The sequence below is a fragment of the Leuciscus leuciscus genome, assembly GCF_965113295.1.
Source record: "Leuciscus leuciscus genome assembly, chromosome: 4".
In the NCBI taxonomy this organism is placed as follows: Eukaryota; Metazoa; Chordata; class Actinopteri; order Cypriniformes; family Leuciscidae; genus Leuciscus; species Leuciscus leuciscus.
Genome location: NC_138728.1, coordinates 45,416,620 through 45,438,623, shown reverse-complemented (window position 1 = coordinate 45,438,623; position 22,004 = coordinate 45,416,620). Strand labels below are relative to the sequence as shown.

Here is a 22,004-nt window from a genome sequence, read left to right as displayed (position 1 = left end):
ACAGTTTTGAATGATGTATAACACATATGTAAGATCAAAATCAACAGAAGATTTTGAGTCTCGCCGGCACGACCGCTGACCCCAGGGGGTTAAGAAATAAGATTAAAGGTTTAACATTGTATCATGATATACAACATCAAATTTCAACTTATGCCGATGATGTAATGGTTTTGGTAAATGGGCAACAAGACATTAATCAGCTGGTTTCTGTTGTTAATGATTTTGGAATAATTTTAGCTGCAAAAGTTAATTGGGAGAAGAGTGAAGGACTGGCTGTTGGGAAATGGGAGGAAGGGCTACCGATGCTACCTGGTGAATGATTTGGAAGAAAGAAGGTTTCAAATATTTAGGAGTACATCTTGGGGATTTAAATACCCAACAAAAGAACCGGGAAGGGTTGATTGAAAAAATGGAAATGGATTACCTCACAATTGTCATTTAGAGGGAGAGTTTTAATATGTGAACACACGCACACTCACTCACACACGCACTATCTCTATAGAAATATATATAACCCAAATTCGGGAAAAGTTTGGACGTTTTTTAAATTTGAATAAAATGAAAACTAAAAGACTTTCAAATCACATGAGCCAATATTTTACTCACAATAAAACATAGATAACATAACAAATGTTTAAACGGAAAAAAATTTACACTTTTATCCACTAAATGAGCTAATTTCAAATTTGATGCCAGCTACAGGTCTCAAAAAAGTTGGCACGGGGGCAACAAATGGCTGAAAAAGCAAGAAATTTTGAAAAGATTCAGCTGGGAGAACATCTAGCAACTACTTAAGTTATATCTATATGTTGATATATTGATCTATATATTGATATATTTTGATATCAGGTCTGTAACATGATTAGCTATAGAAGGGATGTCTTAGAGAGGCAGAGTCTCTCAGAAGTAAAGATGGGCAGAGGCTCTCCAATCTGTGAAAGAGTGCGTAAAAAGATTGTGGAATACATTAAAATCAATGTTCCAAGGTTCAAATTGCAAAGGCTTTGCAAATCTCATAATCTACAGTGCATAACATCATCGAAAGATTCAGAGAAACTGGAGAAATCTCTGTGCGTAAGGGACAAGGCCCTCAGACGACACTGCATCACTCATCGGCATGATTGTGTCAATGACATTACTAAATGGGCCCAGGAATACTTCCAGAAACCACTGTCGGTAAACACAATCCGCCGTGCCATCTGCAGATGCCAACTAAAGCTCTAACATGCAAAAAGGAAGCCATATGTGAACATGGTCCAGAAGCGCCGTCGTGTCCTGTGGGCCAAGGTTCATTTAAAATTGACTATTTCAAAGTGGAAAAGTGTTCTATGGTCAGACGAGTCTAAATTTGACATTCTTGTTGGAAATCACGGACACCATGTCCTCCAGGCAAAAGAGGAGGGAGACCTCCCAGCGTGTTATCTGCGTTCAGTTCAAAAGCCAGCATCTCTGATGGTATGGGGGTGCATAAGTGCATACGGTATGGGCAGCTTGCATGTTTTGGAAGCCACTGAATTCTGAAAGGTATATAAAGGTTTTAGAGCAACATATGATCCCATCAAGACAACGTCTATTTCATGGAGGGCCTTGTGTATTTCAGCAGGACAATGCAAAACCACATACTGCAGCTATTGGCTCCGTCGTAGAAGAGTCCGGGTGCTGAATTGGCCTGATCTTTCACCTATAGAGAACATTTGGCGCATCATTAAGCATCTCCTAAAGAAATCACAATTAGATCCAAATGAATCAGTCAGTAATGGCTGTTAGTGGCATTGACTCGCAGTTGCAAAAGCAGATCCAAACAGAAACTGAGAAAAACAGAGCTCTCTTGCAGAGAATCCTGGATGTAACACTGCACTTGGCATCAAGGAATTTACCTTTCAAGGGTAAAACCAAAGACCTAGATGATACCCATAATGGAAATTTCTTAGGCACACTAGAGCGTTTGTCTCATTACGAGCCACTGCTTAACGAGCACTTGCAAAAAGTCAGAAAAAAAGGAACCAGGCTGACACATTATCTGAGCTCTGACATTAAGAATGAATTTATTGATTTATGTGGCAGAAGAATTTTGAAAACAATTTTAAAGGAAAGGGAAGATGCTATTTATTTTTCAGTCATCTGTGATGCCACACCAGACATTTCCCACACTGAGCAGAATGTGGTGCTCATCAGATATGTGAGGTATAACAAAGAAACAGACGACTGGGAGATCACGGAAAGGTTCTTAGAATTTAAGGACTTTCACAAAAAAACAGGAAGTGAGATAGCAGAAATGATTGAAAATGTGCTTGATGACAAAGGGATAGACATTGGCGACTGCAGAGGGCAAGGATATGACAATGGGGCAAACATGTCAGGAAGGGTCAAGGGAGTCCAAGCCCAGATATTAAAGAAAAATCATCTAGCTACATTTTGACCCTGTGCCTCCCACACCTTAAATCTTGTAGGTGTGCATGCTGCACAGATAAGCCCAGAAGTAGCAACATTCTTTGGCTGCATCAATCGCCTTTACTCACTTTTTAGTGCCAGCCCAGAACGCTGGGCCATCTACAAAGAGAAAACAGGTTGCTCTTTGCATCGCCTCTCAGATACCTGCTGGAGTGCAAGAATCATGGCTGCTAAACCTGTAGCACAACACCTTCCTTCTGTCATTGAGGTCCTTGACAGTATCCTCACGATATGTAGTCTCACCAGCGAGGCCAGATCAGAGGCTAGTGGTCTAAAGAACTACTTCATGTCATTCAATGCTATTGTCCTACTCACTGTCTGGCTCAAAGTACTGCAGTGCATTGATGACAAGAATGTGGTGATCCAGTCTGGAAAAATCTCTCTTGACACAGAGGCATCCAATATCAATGCCTTAACAAAAGAGATGCTGGCTCTTAGAGATGGATGGGAGTCACTCCTGTCTGAGGCAACACTGATTGCAACACAAATAGATGTTGCACCTCAGTTTAGCAAGGAACACAATCGGCAAAAGAAAAGGAAGAGATTCCATGATGAGACCTCTCAAGAGGAGACAGCTCATGACAGTGCAGCAACAGTGTTTCAGAACAGTGTTTTTTACTGCTATGGACAGCATCATAAGTGATCTGGACACCAGGTTCCGCACCACTGCAAATAGTTGAGGAATTCTCTGCTGTCTTAAAAGTTGGGCAGATTAGTGAGGATAAAGTCCCTTCTCTGTGCCAACCACTTATCAAGAAATATTCCAGAGATCTCACGTCCGAGTTTGAAAATGAAATAAGACACCTGAACACAGTATATGCTGCCACTTTCCCTCCTAACTTGTCCCCTCTTGGTCTCCTGAATGCAATTAACAAGATGCAGCTACATAGCATTTCTGGAGAAGTCTGCATTGTTTTACGTATATTTTGTACATTGCCTGTGACTGTTGCTGGTGGGGAGAGAGCTTTCAGTAAGCTAAAACTGATAAAAAAAAACTATTTGAGGTCCACTATGTCTCAGGACAGGCTTTGCAGTCTTGCCATGTTGTCTATTGAAAGTCAGTTGGCTAGAAAGCTAGACTTCAAAGACTTAATCAATGACTTTGCTAGCAAGAAGGCTCGGCGCTGGGCTCTTGGTGAGTCAGGCTGAGCAAGGTCTAATGATAGCTCTCAAATGGCATGGCTATGGAGATATGGAATATTATTACAGACATAATGGTCACAGCCTTAAAAACAAACTGAGAAAAATATGTATGGCTGAACTGCCAAAAACATGTTGAGCTGTTATTTGAGAGAAAAGTCTTGGGGTCCAGGAGTTCATTGTTCTTATTTGTACCATGTTAACTTACCTTTTAATTTGATGTCACTGGTACTGTTAGTTTGTTATGACCATATTCCAAACCTCAAAACCTACTGATTTAGTGATCACTTGATCTGTTTTGAAGCACTATAATAACCCTGATGTGGAAATTCTGTTTTACACGTCAACTTTATTTTGTTGTTGGGATATATGTGCAGTTAAGTTAAAAAATTGTTTTGAGATGATGATGACTTTATTTTTATTAAAAAGTTAATATATATTTAGGTTTTTTCCGGTTTTTTTTATTATTTTTTTTTATCTGTCATTAATTTTACAATAAAAATACAATGAGACTGTAAAGGATTGCCTTAAAGCAACACTATGGAACTTTTCCTCTTCGGTCGCCCTACAGGTTGGAAGCGGAATTGTCCATTACCGCTGTTGTACATCATTTAGCCGCCCGCAGCCTACTGTCACACGCACGCTCGCTCTTTATCCAGCACCGGCTTTGGAATGAACGATGTCCACAGACAAGGTAGAGTATGATGCATGATTTTATGAAAGTAGGATGTATTGCGACTTCAGAAACGAAGAAAAACTAAATATTGACTATTGTAACGCTTGCCGTAAAGCAAGTCAAATTTGTAGTTTTCTTATGTCTCATTAGAACTACAGAAATGCAAGCCGATCTGGCAATCTTACATAGTATGGTTATAGCAGATAAAGGACCGCAAAGCGGTGCCTTTCACCCTGTTACGACTTGATGAACCACTGAAACGATTTTGGAAACATTTTTAGGTAAAAAATGTTACAAACTGTTGCTTTAAGGACATTTTTATGGTGGCTTTTAATCTTGCATCAAATAGTGAACTGCATACTGTATGCAGACTTGCATTTACAAATCACCAGCAGTAAATATTGAGCTAGTACTATTATTGAACTACAAGAAGCAAGAGAGTTGCAAGCCTTTAAAAAGAAAGAAATATAAAAACAACGAAATGTACTCAACAAACAAATCAAACGGCACAAGTGAAACACACAGCAGGTCGCCACAGAGCAGCGCCCAGAAAGTGATCTCGGAAGTGAGAAAAGGTCTCGTAACTCAGGTTTCTATCAGGTTGTAAATGCTATCTGTTTCTGATGCAGAAAAGTTAGTTCATGCATTTATGACCTCTAGACTTCATGTCTAGATTACTAGCTGGTTGTCCTGCATCCTCAATAAACAAGCTACAATTAGTCCAAAATCCTGAGGTTGAGTCAGTCGCGCTGTGCATTAGGCTTCATGTTTTTACTCCAATCTCATTTCATAATGTCATAACGAATGGAAGCATTTGAAGAAACATATGATAATCAATATATTTTTCTCTAGTGTAGTGTTACTGATATGTTCCCTTTTAACGATGTATAGGCCGCCTGCTATAGGCTATTGTATCATATGCCTACAAGGCACAACAAACCTGGTGTTCGTTATTTATATGTGTGTGTGTGTGTGTGTGTGTGTGTGTGTGTGTGTGTGTATTTTGTACATTTTAAATCGCAATTTTAACCAGAAAAATCTAAAATGTATTCCCAAAATCGTGCAGCCCTATAGTTTCTCTTGATATCAGCATGTTCACAGGTGTTTATTTTTATTTTTATACAGGGACCAGATGCCACTGATGAGTCCTGCTGACTTCAACATTCACATAAGTCTCTGTACATGAACATGGTAAATGAAAAATCAAACACCTTGGAAATGACAGGTATGTACTATGTTTCAGGAATGGTACAACGGTGTGACTGTTGAAGTCTCAGTCTTTAGATCAGTGTGTTAAATAATGTGCTTTTTTGTAATTTGCTGAATAATCAGTATGGGTTTCATGGCCAATTGTTTTTGTTTTTTTCACAAACCACGCATAAATGTAATTATCTCAAAACTACAAACTTTTATATACATGCTGCTGATATATTATTGTAGCAGAGTTTGTGCTAAATACAGTGTAATCAGACTTTAGCCATGAAAATATCACAAGTAACAGAAATAAGAACAAATATCAGCGCATGTCAGAACACCTCCAGGGCCCAGAGGGTTAAATAGAATTCTATAATTGGTCAAGCGCAGATGTGGAAAGCACTGGCGTAACAACCCACCCCTGCGCAGTCTTCAAATAACCCCGCGCTGAATCGAGCGGACTGTGGGATCAGTCGTTGTAGCTCAAGAAAATTAGTGAGAGAAGCAGTTGTACTAAACACAAACGAAAAAGTGGAGAGGAAGGCGTCTTTATTAAGACAGGTTCCATCTATCAAAACATTCTTCAAAAGTAGCCAGGCCCAGGAGGAGAATCAGGGTGAAGAATCTGTGGTAGATCATGACGAGCAAGCTAACCAGGGAGCCAAGGACGAGGAGGCTAGTGTTAGCAGCGCGGCACAACCTGCTAGCTGTACCCCTAGCAGCAGCAGCGAGCAGTGGTTTAATCAGGTGTCTGACCCGGCGTTGTGGGGGGCAATCGACGAGGATGCTCGTGCTGTTCTTATCGATCGTGGATCTGCTGCCTTTCATAATAGAAAGAGCAAATATCTAGCTTCAACCCGTGATGGGCGTTTGGGTGGTAAGGTACGTGCCCTCCCTTACTAATGATCTGCAGTGCTGTCAACTTCCATATAGGGAAAAAATTTCCAGAGACTGGATCACCTATTCACCATCTACAGGTCATATTTTTTGCTTTGCCTGTATGCTTTTTTCTACAAAGAAAAATTTATTTGTTAGTGTTTTTTTCTGACTGGAAACACGCTAGCGTGTGCGTGAGCATGAAAAAAGCACAGAGCATTGTAATTGCATGTTAGCATTGCTTCGGAGCTCATCTGTCACTGGGAGCGGGACTGTGAACGCTAAATAGTGCAGCAGCTGGATGGAGAGAAGCGGTATTGGCGGGAGGTGCTCAAGGGCTGTGGCTGTCATAAAGTTTTTAGTGAAAGAGGAATGCCTTTCCGTGGCGATGATGAAATACTTGGCTCACCACACAATGGTAACTTTCTTGGAATTCTGGAAGTCATCTCTTAGTTTGATCCTTTCCTCTTCGAGCACATTAATAAATGTAGACAGGGTATGTAAAGGGTAGGGGCAGCACATCCTCTATTTCATGCACTATATGCAAGGACTTGATTCAGCAAATGGGCGACAAAGTAAAAGCTATCATAGCTGCAGAGATACAGCAGGCAAAGTATTTTCCTGTAATAGTGGACTCTACTCCTGACCTGTCAACATACTGACCAGCTGACATTCATTTTTAGATTTGTCAGTAAAGAGGGGGAAATAATCGAACGATTTGTTGGCTTTGTACCAATTGAGAGTCACACAGGGGAGTCTGGCTGACACTGTAATGGCTATGCTTGACAATTTAAGCTTAGATATTGCAAACTGCAGAGGCCAGGCGTACGACAATGCAAGCAATATGTCAGGGTGTTATAACGGGCTACAGGCTCACTTGAAGAAAATAAATCCATTAATCCATTACATACCCTGTGCAGCACATTCTCTCAATTTGGTGGGTGTCAACAATATTAAAGGCAGCTGTCAACATACAAGTCAGTTTTTCGGCCTCATGCAGTCCCTATATGCATTTTGTGCGGGTTCCACTCGTAGATGGAACAGATTCTTCAATAATGCAGACATCAAGGTATATATGACGTTGAAATCACTGTCATCAACACGCTGGAGTTGCCATGCAGAAGCATCTAAAACCCTTTGTGGGAATTATGCACAAATCAGGGCTATACTTCAGAGCATATCTTCTGATACAGGAGAAAACCGTGACACACCAAATGAGGCAGCAGCACTGTGCTCAAAATTGGGCACTCTTGACATGTTATTTATGGCACAGTTTTGGCACTGTGTCTTAAGCAGATTCAAAGTGACAAGTGAGGCATTACAAAAGGCCAACATGGATCTGATGACTGGAATTCATCTGTTCAAGTCTTAGAGATCATGGGTTGAATCACTTCGAAACCAATTTGACCATTTAGAAAAATCTGCAAAGAATGTTCCCAGTGTGTGCCAGTCATATAAAGATGAACCGCAGAGGGTCAAAAAGCGCAAAGCATTTTCAGATGAATGTACAGAGCATCAAGTAACTCTGAAAGGCCGGGAGCAATACCAGGTAGAAACATTCAATGTCATTATTGACAAGCTAGTCAGCAGTTTAGACCATAGAGTGGATGCATACCGGAACATTAATGACATCTTTGGGATTCTACTGAACATGGAATCAGAGGATTTGCCCACTGTTCGTAAACAGGCGGATGCACTCTGCGCTTCATATCCTTCTGATTTAGATCAGAACCTTGCAGATGAAATTATCCAGTTCAGATACTTTATAGAGAGCGAGCAGGATAAGTCTCCTCAAAAACTGCTGCAGGTGCTCTTGAAACATGGTCTGCAATCATGGACTTGGATTTTGATGACATTGTAACTGAGTTTGCTAACAGGAGAGCCAAGAAGAGAGGAGTGGAGGAGAGAGACAGACAGACAAAGAGTGAGGAGAAGAGGAGAAAGACAGACAGACAGAGCCCCTGAGGAGGATAGGAGAGGATGAGACAGACAAAGAGCCCTAAGGAGGAGAGGAGGAGAAAGACAGACAGACAGACAGACAGACAGACAGAGAGCCCCAGAGGAGGAGGAGGTATACTGTGTGTGTGTGTGTGTGTGTGTGTGTGTGTGTGTGTGTGAGTGAGTGAGTGAGTGAGTGAGTGAGAGAGAGAGAACAACTTACATGAAATATAGTATTATCAAAAAAAAAAGCTGCTTTATTTTACATTTGATATTTACATTTAGATTTAGGGCATTTGGCAGACGCTTTTATCCAAAGCGACTTACATGTAGTACATTTGTCAACAGTTGGACAGGTCATACACCAGCAATTATAATTTGTAAGCAACCAATATTATATCAGAATACTTACAGCATCTTGTAATGTGTCTACTACCATTTCACTATCATTCAATCATCAAACAAAGTGCCTAATGGCCTTGAATAATAAAGTGCATAAGTGCAGAATTTTTTAGAATAAAGAAGAGAGAGTAGAAAGAAGAGTAAAAAAAACAAAAAAAACTCATTTGGGGAAGAAACTTGGGTTAAGATATCAGATTCTTTCAGGTTTTTGACAAGTTGACCTATTCTGTTTGCATCCTTTTCATCACAGGAAGAGGAGAGGGGGAGAGAGACATTTCAACTTGAACTTACATTTCAAAATGCGCCAGTTGCTGAAGTTTTGCACAATATCCCTTTGCGCCACCTGGCGCTCATTTCGCAAATGACTTTGAAATGTGACTGGTTTATTTTTGCTGCGGCGGTAATAGGCATTCTGGTTGACTACCTACTGTACTTGCGTTTGCATAAACACTAACGTACATACATCAAGGGCTTATGTACAGCTGCTAACTCAGTTTTACATCTAAACAACTTTAGAAATGTACACATTTTTATTTATTCTACTTCTCCCCAGAATGAATTCTCATGTGGACTTTACGGTTTCCGTCTTGATTTAAACTCTTTCCACACCGGGGCATGTGTAAGGCTTCTCTCCAGTGTGAACTTTCATGTGTTTATTGAGGTTTCCTTTTTGTCTGAAACCGTTTCCACACAATTTGCAGGTAAAAGGCTTCTCTCCAGTGTGAATTCTCATGTGGTAATTAAGATTTTTTTTCTGAATGAAACTCTTTCCACACTGTTGGCAGGTGTAAGGTCTCTCTTCAGTGTGAATTCTCATGTGGTTTTTAAGGTTTCCATTTCGATTGAAACTCTTTCCACACTGAGAGCAGGTGTAAGGCTTCTCTCCAGTGTGAACTCTCATGTGGACTTTGAGGTTTCCTTGTTGATTGAAAATTAATCCACACTGTTGGCAGGGGTAAAGCTTCCTCCCAGTGTGAACTCTCATGTGGGCTTCAAGCTTTCCAGGCTTATTGAATCTTAGCTCACACAGTTGGCAGGTGAAATTACCCATAGTCCCTGTCTTCTGAGCCCTTTTTTGTGAGGACTTTTTTTCAGTCTGAGAGCTACTAAAATATTTTTCTTCAGTTATGACATCGTGAAGTGTCTTGAACTGATCTTTCTCTTTCATTTCATTCAGATCTTGACTCTCCTCTTTAAACGGCACCAGGTCTAAGGCGAAAAAAGACACAAGTTAATCCCAGTTTAATGCCACAAAGCAACAGACATCAAAACATTTAGACAAGTAAAACATCAAAACTAATAACATGTATGCTAGATCCTATACGCAATCAGCTGTGCGTTTACATGGCTTTCCAAAAATGGCGGGTGCCAGTGTTTTGCATGCGTTCTGCCAATCAATAAAAGCATGTATAACTCTCTCAAACTCAGCAAATGTTAAAAAGCTCTTAACCTTAGCAAGGAGTCTTAGCTGAAAGAAACTAGATTTAACTTGTGCATTTACCTGCTCATCAAAGGTCAAAGCAGAATCAAAAACAACGCCAAAATGTTTGACAAAGGGCTTGACGTATGAGGCCAGGTTACCCAACACTTGGTATGTGTTGCCAGAAACAGCTAGAGGCCCGAACAGGTCTTACTCTTTTACATTTAGGAAATTTAAGGACATACAAGCGGTTAAAGCACTCAAACTCTGGTCGTTGTTTTGCTTAAAAACCACAAACATTTGAGTGTTGTTACTTTTGAACTCGATAAACAAAGCATCAAGCTTCATCAGATTCCTCTGCTTTTCATTGTTTTTGGAAGATGCGTTGTGAGGAATAAGCCTTGAACTTACCTCAGAAGAAATTACTCTGATTATGAGGGTATACTATCTGATGAATAAGAAATGTATTCTTACTTACATTAGTTAACGTGTTGTTGTTACATAAGCTTATACACATTTTACTTATTGGGCTTTTCATAAACAATGTTGTCAGAATGAAATATGTGAAATCAAGTGACATGTTGAATATAATATATACACAGTTTGATGTATGATTTATACACAGCCAATTAGGCAGCTTTTCATTACATCCAAAGGTTGTACGAAACAAGGGTGTAAATTATATTCTATAATATAATATATCATTTGATAAAAGTGCAGCATGATGAGTGTTACCGTTTAAGAATGCTTAGACCAGTGTTTAGGTATGGTGGACTACATTTGAACGATCCGTTTGCAGAAATGACACAAAAGGTGTGTGACAGTTCAAGTCTCTATGTTTAGATCAGTGTGCTCAATAATCTGCCTTTGACCTACATTATTTGTATTTTAATTATTATTTCATTATGTTTTAAATAAAATACAAGCAAACACCATTCTTTTGGTCTCCTCACATTCCTTCTGGTAGTTCTTCACGGTCACATTCACCTCGATAGGCCCATTAGGGGTGTGTTTTGTCTCCCCCAGGTGAGAATACAGTACTGAACCTTGACTCTTGAACCTTGGCCCTCTCACCCCTATTCCCTCATCAGGGAAAAGTAAACTAAGCCTAATATCAGCCTAGCTTACTGAGTCCCTTTCTATAGTACCCCAAAAGTTACCTTTGATTAGAAATTTAACAAGCAATCAGCACAGCGCGTTTGAAAGTACTAACCAAAATAATAAAATCTTCAATACAAATAATTTCATCATCTAACAATCCAGCCCGTTCTCATCCTAGGGCGTCATATATTGACGCTTTTGACATTTCGTCTACATCGAACGCACATGGCACCCTTTAGCGTCAATATGAGACGCAGATAGAAATGGGCCAGAAGGCGCCTCCTAGCGGTCTAACCCTATCCCTACACTATACCTAAACCTACCCATTACCGAACAAAGCTCTGTGCGTCTCATATTGACGCTAAAGGGTGCCATGTGCGTTCGATGTAGACGAAATGTCAAAAGCGTCAGTATTATGACGCCCAAGGATGAGAATGCGTTGAACAATCGGCGTGTGCATTACAACTGGCACTCAAAACAAACTAAGTTGAAAGTAAGCCGAAACGTGACAGCCCTAGACCAAAGCCAATTAGTTGATAATGTTGATAATAAATAATATTATTAGACTGGCACAGCAGCTGATTAAATCTATGTAACAGACCAGTGTTTCCCCAACCATTATATTAGGGGGGCACCCCACGCTACTCTCATTCAACAGTAAAACACAACCAACGTGCGTCACTTTTACTTTCGTTTTCTACAGTATTTCTCTTCAGGGAAAAGAAATCAAGGAAAACATGCCTAGAGCGCCTTCTAGTGGTCATTATATAAAACACAAAGGAAAAACCCTAAATGAGGTTGCGTTTAAAATCAGGCGTCTATCAGCGGATCCCTAAAATAACCGCTGATAGACGGTACTTTCAAGTGCTCCTGTGTGTATCTGTGCAAGCGCTCGATGAAGAGCGTCAAAGATGTCATTGTAGCCAATCACAGACATATACATTAAGTGTGTCAACACAATGTCCAATCAGAGGTGTTTAAGAATCCGTTCAACGGCGCTCAAAATGCTAGAGGGAAATACTGGTAACGTCACAATTTTTTACATTTCAGCACCGAAGTTGGTAGTTTTGACAACTCTACATATAAGGCTATACATCCATCTAGTGGTTACACCTTGGTGTTGCAGATGATAAATGGTGCATGATTTAAAGGTAAATATGTAGTATATTTACTAAACATTTAGGGGATATTTAGTAAAATTCCCCTTAAAATACAAAATATTAAAGGAAAATGATTAATTTCTGAAGAGCTGGACAACTGAGTTCAGCTTTGAGAATGAAACCAACCTGTTTGTTCTTCAGTTTCTTCAATCTTCACTTCTTCACTCTCCTCTTTAAAAAATGCCATCTGTATCATAGTGCGTCACATGGATCTCAGTCACTTCATCAGGAGTTTTCCTGTGTGTTTGGATGCTCTGCCCTGTTTAAGAGGAGAATAATGAACAAAAAGAAAAACACTCAAAACTAAATCTCTGAGTGTGTCTCAATCAGATCTAGTTCAGTTCACTGGTAAGAGAGTCAGTCAGAGAGAGAGAGTTAATGGACTTAAATGACCTGGGGCCGTATTCATAAAACATTTGATCTTACCACTAAGAGTTCTCCTAAATGGCAGTAAAAGTTCTTAGTTAAGGGTTTTCTATTAAAACTACTAAAGCTGCTGACCTCGTTGTACACGCCTACTAACTATGACCACAGTGATTGGCCGATGGGGAGAGGTCTCTGTCAGTGATAGACGGTGTTTCTCACGTCATCAAACGTCACAGAAGGCCATCTCAATTTGAAGGATTCTTGGAAGGCGGCCTTTGTTTCACGTTCTTCATTCGGCCTGGCCTTAAATCACCCGCAATCCTTTGCACACATTTAAATTCATGAAAATAAAAAAGACGGAAAATGAGTCTGTACAGAGTAAATAATGTGTTCGAACATGAAGGCATAGATGTTATCCTTTGTTTTGCTGTGAATTAATGACTAACACTAAACTGCCAATAATGTAAGCCACTGGAAGACCGCAGATGGCTGTCATTCACTGTAGTGCTTTCACAGAAAGACAGTCAATATAAAGATTTGTAATACAAAATATTTTTCCAAAATGAAGTTAATAGTATTTTCGTGCCATGACCACTGGGGCGGGAACATGCGTTTAATGGCTGAGGAGGACTCTAGCCTACAAGCCTCTGATGGACTGAACTAGGAAGAACTCAGTCTCTGTAAATCTCCGTTTGAGAATACTGTAGAACTAGGTATCATGTTGCATTATCAATAAATATGTTGCCATATTCAAATAAAGCTTTTAAAATGTAGGTTAAGCGTCACTAATTAAACTAGTATATGTTTAGCAAATTGTCAGCCTCTTACATTGTATCTCAAGAGATTGCAGACTTCAAGCGACAAATTATGTTTTATAAAGAAAGTTCGGGAGGAGCACGTTCAAACGGTCTATCTAATCATCTCGAGAGGAGGTGTATATACACTCAGTCGACTCGCCTAGTTACCTCGACAGTTTTCTGCATCCCTCCACCAGCCGACTCCTCACTCTCGGCCGGGGATACAGGAGAGAATTTGTGTTTCCTCATTTCCTTTCCTCATGTCTCTGCTCCCTGTAGGATGCGAGGGAAGGCTGCAAGGAAAATTAGGAAAATGAGGACGGAGGAATCGAAGGAAAGCTTATTTGTATATTGGAATATTCTTGATCACTCGAGCGTCACTTCATAGCGTCATCAGCAGCGCTCAAAGGATCTGCCCTTATGTTTGGTTATTTAATAAATAAATAAATAAAGATAAAGCAAGATTCCCAGTTGATAATTGCATCATATGGTTTATTTAAACGGCAAAGGTAAAGCATAAATTAATATTGTGACGGATGTGAAGGGGTAGGAGAATTCATACCCGAGTCAGGTTTCTCCATAAGACTTCCACATAGGAAACACCCGTGCATCTTCGCTCATGACTCCTCTGAAAGCTCCTCACTCCTCGATCCTCGCGGTGCAATTAGAGAATTGAGGTTTATACTTGTCCTTCAAGATGGCTGAGCTCGATCGGTTTCCGGGTCACAGGCTGGAGGACGGAGGAGCGAGGAGACGAGGAAGCATCAATTTGAATATTGAGAAGTCTAGGGTAAGTGTACCTATTAACCCACCAAAATCTAAGCCTAGGTTTTTTTCATAGATATTGACATATTTATAGAAATAATTTGTTAAAATGCAAGATTTATCTCTCATTTGAAAATGTATTAATTAGTTGATGTACATTTTAGAATATAAAATTAAGATATTTTAGGAATAAAGTCAGAAGTCTGGCATGGGCTTAACTGGTACTTTGGCACGCCTGCATGTGTTCCAAATAAGCCCACATCATCTTTGATTCACAAAATATAAAAATGTATTGATTTAAAAAAAGTTAAATATCATTATATTCATTCAGTGACAGGGAAGTATTAAAACAATTCCTTTTGCTAATGTTTGATTAGAGCCCTGGGTGGGATGGGTAGGTGTTCAGTGGCCAGTGGTCTGGAGCCTTTAGTCGGCTTGACTGGAGTTGTAGCTGGAGTCAAGCTGGAAGTTTGAACCAGGTGTATCTCGGGAGCCAAGCCGAGTTAGGGCTCCATTCTCTGGGCTTAGGGGGGCCTCCTAGTGGGAGTCTGGAGCCTTAAGTCGACTTGGCTCCTGAGTTATGCCTGGTCAAAGGTGGAAGTTTGACCGGGTGTATCTCGGGAAGGAAGCCGAGTTGGGGCTCCAGACTCTGGGGTTTTGGGGGGTCTCCTAGTGGGCCCCCCACACCGGGAGTATGCAGCCTTAGGTCGGCTTGACTCTGGAGTTATGCCCGATCAAAGTTCCACAGGAAGTGACCATATCTCGGGAAGAAAGCCGAGTTAGGGCTCAATACTCCCACTGGGTGACCCCTTCATGCCCGGAGTCCAGAGCCCCAACTCGGCTTGGGTCCAGAGTTTTGCCCGGTTATACATAAAGGAATTTAGGATAAAACGGGCTCTATCTCATTTGAATGAATGAGTGTAATTTGTGTGCAAGTAAGGTAAGGTTAAAAGGTTAGTAAGGTAAAAGCACACAAAGAAATGTTATCATTAAACACGTTCAGAAAATTTATCAAAGTTTGCACTTAGAGGGATTCCTCATTTGAAACACATAAGGTGGGCTTAAATGGCTCCACAGTGAGTAATGGTGAAAAAAGACAATGTTTTCCTTTAAAAATTTAAGATATGTTTACAAATTAATTCATGGAGCTTTAATATACTGTGGACTAGTATCTTAGTAATTTTTATTGTGCCCACATTGAGAAATGTTACGTTTTTTTCCATTCAAGGTTAGCTTGTGTTGACTATAGTTTGCATGCGTTTTGTGGCGCTGTACCATTTAAGCCAATCTTAAAAAAAAGTTAATTTATTAAAAAATAATCTTCTCTACAAAACAATTTATGATGTATTTAGTTGTAAATTAATGTAGATTGATTCACAAAACATGTATTGTTTGCAGTTCACATGATTAATTCTTTGGCAGTCTAGCCTTTCTGTAAGGCTAATGGTTTGACCTAGAGATTAGCTTTAAACGCAAGCTAATAAAACTCATCTTTCCATTTAAAGGAAAATGATCAAGTACTATTTGTTCATACACAAAAAAACAATACATTTATCTCTTATTTGCTTAGTTGATTTCTGAAGGGTCCCAAAACACCAAAGTTATTTAATGATTTGTAGAAATTGGGATAGAAATAGAGCACTTCGAATAACTTAATCATTTGTTGCAAGTCAATTGGTTCAAATGACTCTGATTTTCAAAAAGCTCAGTTTGTTTGCCAGTGACTGAATGTGTGTTAATGATAAACTGATTCAAGATATAAGGAGCGAAATGAGACTTACCTTTAATGTCACTCATGAATCTTTTGTTACTTTGCTCACACAGCGTTGATAAATGTTAGATAAAGCAATGAAATGGTACATGTAATAACAAATAATTCAATCAGCATCCCTTGTAAAACTTTGAAGACTTTTGAACTGTTTCTATCGGGTTAAACACTATCACAATTCTTAAAACAAACCTTTCTTCAGCCGAATCACAACAGATGCAGGAGCGCGGCGCAGCCTTATGACATCACACAGCAAGACCAAAATAAAAGTCCTGTTCAGACGCTGCTGCTAAAAAATTATGACAAAATTATGAGTTGAATGTACTGGTGAAATACATTTAATAGCACAATGGTAAGTTCATAATACAGTTAACATTGAGAGTTAAAAAATAAAAATTAAAGCTATAACACAATCCAGTCAGAGAGACCAACCCTCAAACTAATTAATTTTCTTATGGCTTATGTTATGTCTACTTTATCATGTTTATCATATTTGTTAGTTTATGGCTTTATCATGGGGAAAGCGACCCAAATAATGTCAATAACTGTAGAAAGATTAGGAAGATTTGATGAAAATAAATCTTCTACTGAATCTAGGACAATCATAATTTTTTCATTAATTTTTTATTGTATACCTATTTTCAGGTATTTTTAGAGCCAAATTAACTTTATATGTCCACATTTTTAATATCAGAAAAAACACAGACATTTATATGCGTTTCAATGCTAACACACACATATATAGCTCTCTCTCTCTCTTTTTTTTTTATCACATTTGTCACTATTTGCATTTTTAAATTAGTTTATATCTGGTAAGGTTTCTTCACCCAACAATACAGTTTTACTTTTTAAGACAAAGTATCACAGACTTTAGAAGTAAAATAATATTTTCAGCACATAATTTGACATGTATTTAAATATGTATTTCACCAATACATTCACCTCTGAATTTCTCTCATCTCTTTTATTGTCTGTATATATTTTTCTCGATGTAAGTTTCTGTGCACTTTTTGCGATTTTAGACATCAGCGTGTGAACAGGACTTGTATTTTGGTCTCCCGATGTGATGTCATAAGGCTGCGTCGCACTCCTGCATCTGTTATTGGTTCTGCAGAAGAAAGGTTTGTGTTTTAAGCATTTAAGGTGTTAAATCCTATATAAACCGTTTGGATGTTGTAATTAATGTTGAGCAGAGTGACAGAATGAAAACACACGAGTAACAGAAAAAAGGTGCGTCTCATTCCGCTCGTGATTCAGTTCAACATAAGAGTGAATTCAGTCACTGGCAAGTAGTGATGGAGAAACTGAGCTTTTGGAAACTACATTTATTTTTATTTTCTGTTCATTATTCTCATATTAAAAATGGCGTTTATTAAAGAGGAGAGTGAAGGCATGAAGATTAAGGAAACATTCAGAGTAAAACATGAAGATACTGAGGAACAATCAGGTTGGTCTCATTCTCAAAGCTGAACTCAGTCATTTGAACTTCACTAAAATGACCAGCTCTACAGAAATGAATGATATTTTTGAAGAGTGTCCTAATTAAAGCACATTTATTTGACATGGAGCGGGTCGCCTCATGTGGACAGACATCCTTAATAACGCTATATTAACACGATAAGATACCTGAACATAAGCTGTTTTATTATACATTGAACCAAACAATACAATGTTTCCCATTAATTAGCTAGACTGTGGTTTTCTTTATATTACAAAATCACAATGTTGTTTGTTGTTATTGTGAATGTAAAAAAGAAGAGAAAAGTTGGTTCATCACAGCTCCAAAAATAGAAAAATATGTATTAATGTTCTCACCACAGGAGATGCTTCGAGCCTAATGGCTCTTCATTAGTCACCTGTTGTGAAAACATTAATAAATATTTTCTATTTTTGGAGCTGTGGTGTGCCAACTTTTCTCTTCTTTTTTACAACTTTTTTGTGGTTGAGCACCCTCATTGAGCTTTTTGCCCATTGGATGTGCGCACACTTTGTGTTTGAATCTATTGTGAAAGGCCCTTATGATGATATTTTTACTTTAATCTATAAAATCAAAAAGTATTTTAAGTTCTTTAAGCTGTTATAAAAATAAATTAAAAAATTAAAAAAACGCAAGTGATCACCCGGCGCCTCCGCCGACTGAGATCTTTTGAACAATATTGAAAAGAGGTACACTCTTTAAGTGGCTTAGTACGTATGTATAGCAGAGCTGCAAAACTCAGTTCCTGGAGGGCCATTATCCTGCAGAGTAGGCTTTCTGCAATAGTCAGTGTTACCGGTGTTGCACGGTGTTCAGCCGCACACCAGTTACATCACTTGTCCACTGTGGCACCGCTTCCCACAGTGGTTTTAGTAATAAAAATAATTTAGTTCCGTCAGAAAACAGACACCACAATTAAAAACTGAACACCTCTGCTCAATTCAGCTTGAGCCGAACGAGAGTCACAACACAGATCAGCATGGTATATGCCGTGCCTACAAGCTGTCTCATTCGTTTTGTTAATAGTATTCGCTTTTCTTTTGCACCAGACGAATGATTTGTCATAAGAATTCATATCAGGCACTACTTTGAAGGGACCAAATGAAACATGATTATGTATTTCTGCTCAGTTAGTGACATTGGGCATCAACCACATGTCAAACTCTATAATACATTTTTGTATACCATTTGTTTGTTTAATAGTTCTATCTAATAACGTATTAGGACTGTTAAACAGATCATAAACTAACACATGAGGAGAATGGGAGCGCTGTGTGTTCAGGTTCTGTTGTTCTCAGCACTGTCAATATTAGTCCGCCATGCCGTTCATATTGGTTCATATTGGTGGTGGGAATGAAACTAAGGAAATGGCCCCAGGGGAACATTCAGTTCTCGGGGGATTGCCCTAGTGGCTAGTTCCTATAACCGAGTTCCGTTAACTACCCAGTGCAAAAGCCCCTATACCTGTAGTTGTTAAATAAACCTGAAGTACTTAAGTAGCTGGATCGGGTGCATTTAATAAAAGTTGAAGCTAAACTCTGCAGGACTGTGGCCCCTCCAAGATTTGAGTTTGGCACCCCGGGTGTATATAAGGATCTAGCTATTAAACTGAGATCAACCTTTGTCTTTTTTCAGACTTGATGGCGTTGAAAGAGGAGGGTCAAAATCTGAATGAAGCAAAAGAGAAAGATCAGTATGAGACACAGAAATCTTTTAGCTGCTCACAGACTGAAAAAACCTCCTCACAAAAAAGGACTCAAAAGACAGGGACTGAAAGTTATTTTACCTGCCAACAGTGTGGAATCAGTTTCAATCAACATGCAAAGCTTGAAATCCACATGAGAATTCACACTGGAGAGAAGCCTTTCACATGTCAACAGTGTGGAAAGAGTTTTGATCTACAAGGAAACCTTAAAGTCCATATGCGAATTCACACTGGAGAGAGCCCTTACACCTGCCAACAATGTGGAATAAGTTTCAGACAAAAAGGAAACCTTAATAACCACATAAGAATTCACACTGGAGAGAAGCCTTTCACATGCCCTCAGTGTGGAAAGAGTTTCAATCAGGATGGAAACCTTAAAGTCCATATGAGAATTCATTCTGGGGAAAAGCCTTACATATGCTCTCAGTGCGGAAAGAGTTTTGATCTACATGGAAACCTTAAAGTCCACATGCGAATTCACACTGGAGAGAGCCCTTACACCTGCCAACAATGTGGAGTAAGTTTCACTCAAAAAGGACACCTGAACAGTCACATGAGAGTTCATTCTGGGGAGAAGCCATACAAGTGCAAACAGTGTGGAAAGAGTTTTGATCTACAAGGAAATCTTAAAGTCCATATGCGAATTCACACTGGAGAGAGCCCTTACACCTGCCAACAGTGTGGAGTAAGTTTCAAACAAAAAGGAAGCCTTGACAGGCACATGAGAATTCACACAGGAGAGAAGCCTTTTAACTGCCAACAGTGTGGAAAGAGTTTCAGCCGAAAAGGAATCCTTAATGACCACATGAGAATTCACACGTAAGAGAGCCATTTAACCTGTCAACTGTGAAGAATAAGTTTCACTCAAAAAGGAATCCTTAACAGGCACTTGCAAATTCACACTGATGAGATCATTTTACATGCCAACGGTGTGGGAAGAGTTTCGATATACAAGGAAACCTTGAAGTCCATATGAGATTCCACACTGGAGAGAGCCCTTACGCTTCCAACAGTGTGGAAAAAGTTCCAGTCAGGGGCCGAGCTGGGGGGTGGCCCCCCTGCTCACAACTGGTGTTTCTGTCTCCTTTTTTCTTGATAAGAATTGTGTTTATTTAAACGCTGAACCATCTCTTTACGTCCACAACAAACAGGAGACTTTTCAGATGTGCACGATTGCAGATTCAAACGTGCATGGAACAGGTGTACAGGTGCAGAATGAGCTTCAGCAGAACAACAGTGAACGACGAACAGTAGATATATAGCCTACGTCAAGTGTTTTTCAACTGATCGGTTGCAAGAGCGTTTTGAGTTGGTCTCGTAGTTTGCAGTCAAAGACACAACAATGCCAAACTTTCATTTTGATATACGTTTATGAAAGCTGTTGACACTTCTGTCAGATGCTGAGAGAAACACGTTGTCTTGATTCAGTATCTGTGGTCAGATGAGATGTTGTCAGACTATATGTCAGTAAAACTCAGAAAAACAAACTTTCTGGTCGTGTCAGCCATTATACTGTGTTCGCAGCGTGCAATCTTCAAAACCATGCGCAAATGCGGCATGCGCGCTGTAGATCACTTCACTTGCACACAAAAGAAACTATGAGCATGCAACATCGTAGTTATGTCGTCAGTTAAGTGCTCTAATGTCATTTTTAATCTGTAATTTAATGCACAAATAATGAGCACCGGACATCTGTACTAGAAATGATGTGCTAATTTTGCATTAATTTGTCAAGTACAAACTAAAATGGATCATATATAAATGCATAAAATAAAATTTTACATTCTGGCATTTATGTGCTGTTGACTTCTGCCCTTATTCTCATTCTTGCACATGGGTATTCAAAAGAGAACACATTTTTTCCCCCTTTGTACTTTGTTTAATTAAGGCATGATAGTTGCAATTGATTTATTTTGACAACTAATAGAAAGTTAAACATTCAATGTTTACTTTTTCAGTTGCAAGCACCTCCAACGACTTTTAAAGCGACCAAAGGCATTCTGCACAACCATCCGTGCTGAGCTCAGTCGGTAGTTGTAGTGCCCTTGTTGAATAAAGTTTAGAGCAACTGTTCCCTTTCATCACTTCCCTTTCCCTTTCATTGCATGAGCTCTGACGCTTTGGGAACTCTTCCCCTTCTCCAAATTTTCTGAAATCTTATAGGATAATGCCAGTAAAACAACTTGGCAATTGTCGCTAAATATGCGAATCACATGCAAATACTGACGAGCATTCGGGCAGTATAAAATGCGGAGGAGCGACAATTGCGTCAGAATCTTTTCCTTCACGCTGCTATATTCAAAGATGCAACAGAATACTTCTTCACCGCATCCGATGGCTTCCTTCTGCCGACTTTGTGTGGGTTCCATTTTCTCCCAAGTTGACGAAGCAGAAGCCCACAGTTACATATGCATGCCCTCTGTCGAGAAGAACGTTGCCGCACATCTGTGCCCTTCCTCGGCCACGCTTGACGCAATCTCAATCTGTGTCCAAGCTGAGCAGACTTACTGCCCATCTTGCTGACAAAGCTTACACCTCAGCTGGCGAAGCAGCATCCGCTCTGCATGCAATGGTGGTGCTGCAGGTCTTTTAAGCCAAGCTTCTACAGTCCCTGGACAGCGGCAATGCGGATGCCGTGAAAGACCTGCGCACGGCGATGTACATCGCGCTGATGTTAACTAAGCACTCTGCTCAAGCCATTGGCTGATCCATGGGACTCATGGTGTCCTTCACCGGCAACTATAGTTAAAGCTGACCTGAAGGACTCT

General features: G+C 39.6%; 2 protein-coding genes and 1 long non-coding RNA gene across 4 annotated transcripts in view; 2 read left to right on the top strand and 1 right to left on the bottom strand.

Annotated features, from left to right (window-relative positions):
• The window catches only part of LOC309496044 (protein NLRC3-like), a 302,889-nt gene that overhangs the window by 38,984 nt on the left and 241,901 nt on the right, over window positions 1–22,004 (top strand). The window lies entirely within an intron of this gene.
• LOC309496153 lies at window positions 8,507–16,322 on the bottom strand. The gene is made up of 5 exons (XR_014205011.1): window positions 16,068–16,322; window positions 14,084–14,251; window positions 13,690–13,814; window positions 12,485–12,617; window positions 8,507–9,886 (listed from the first exon to the last, which is right to left on the bottom strand). It is a non-coding gene; the product is annotated as an uncharacterized lncRNA (long non-coding RNA).
• Window positions 17,155–21,297, top strand: LOC309496086 (uncharacterized protein). The gene is made up of 2 exons (XM_082166043.1): window positions 17,155–17,501; window positions 19,167–21,297. The coding sequence occupies exons 1-2, from the start codon at window positions 17,417–17,419 to the stop codon at window positions 20,057–20,059; spliced, it is 978 nt and encodes a 325-aa protein (XP_082022169.1). The 5' UTR covers window positions 17,155–17,416; the 3' UTR covers window positions 20,060–21,297.

Bases quoted from the DNA above. Each gene is read 5' to 3' on its own strand.
- LOC309496086 (XM_082166043.1), top strand. From the start codon at position 17,417: ATGGCGTTTATTAAAGAGGAGAGTGAAGGCATGAAGATTAAGGAAACA. The intron at 17,502-19,166 runs GTTGGTCTCATT...GTCTTTTTTCAG, and splicing joins AGATACTGAGGAACAATCAG to ACTTGATGGCGTTGAAAGAG.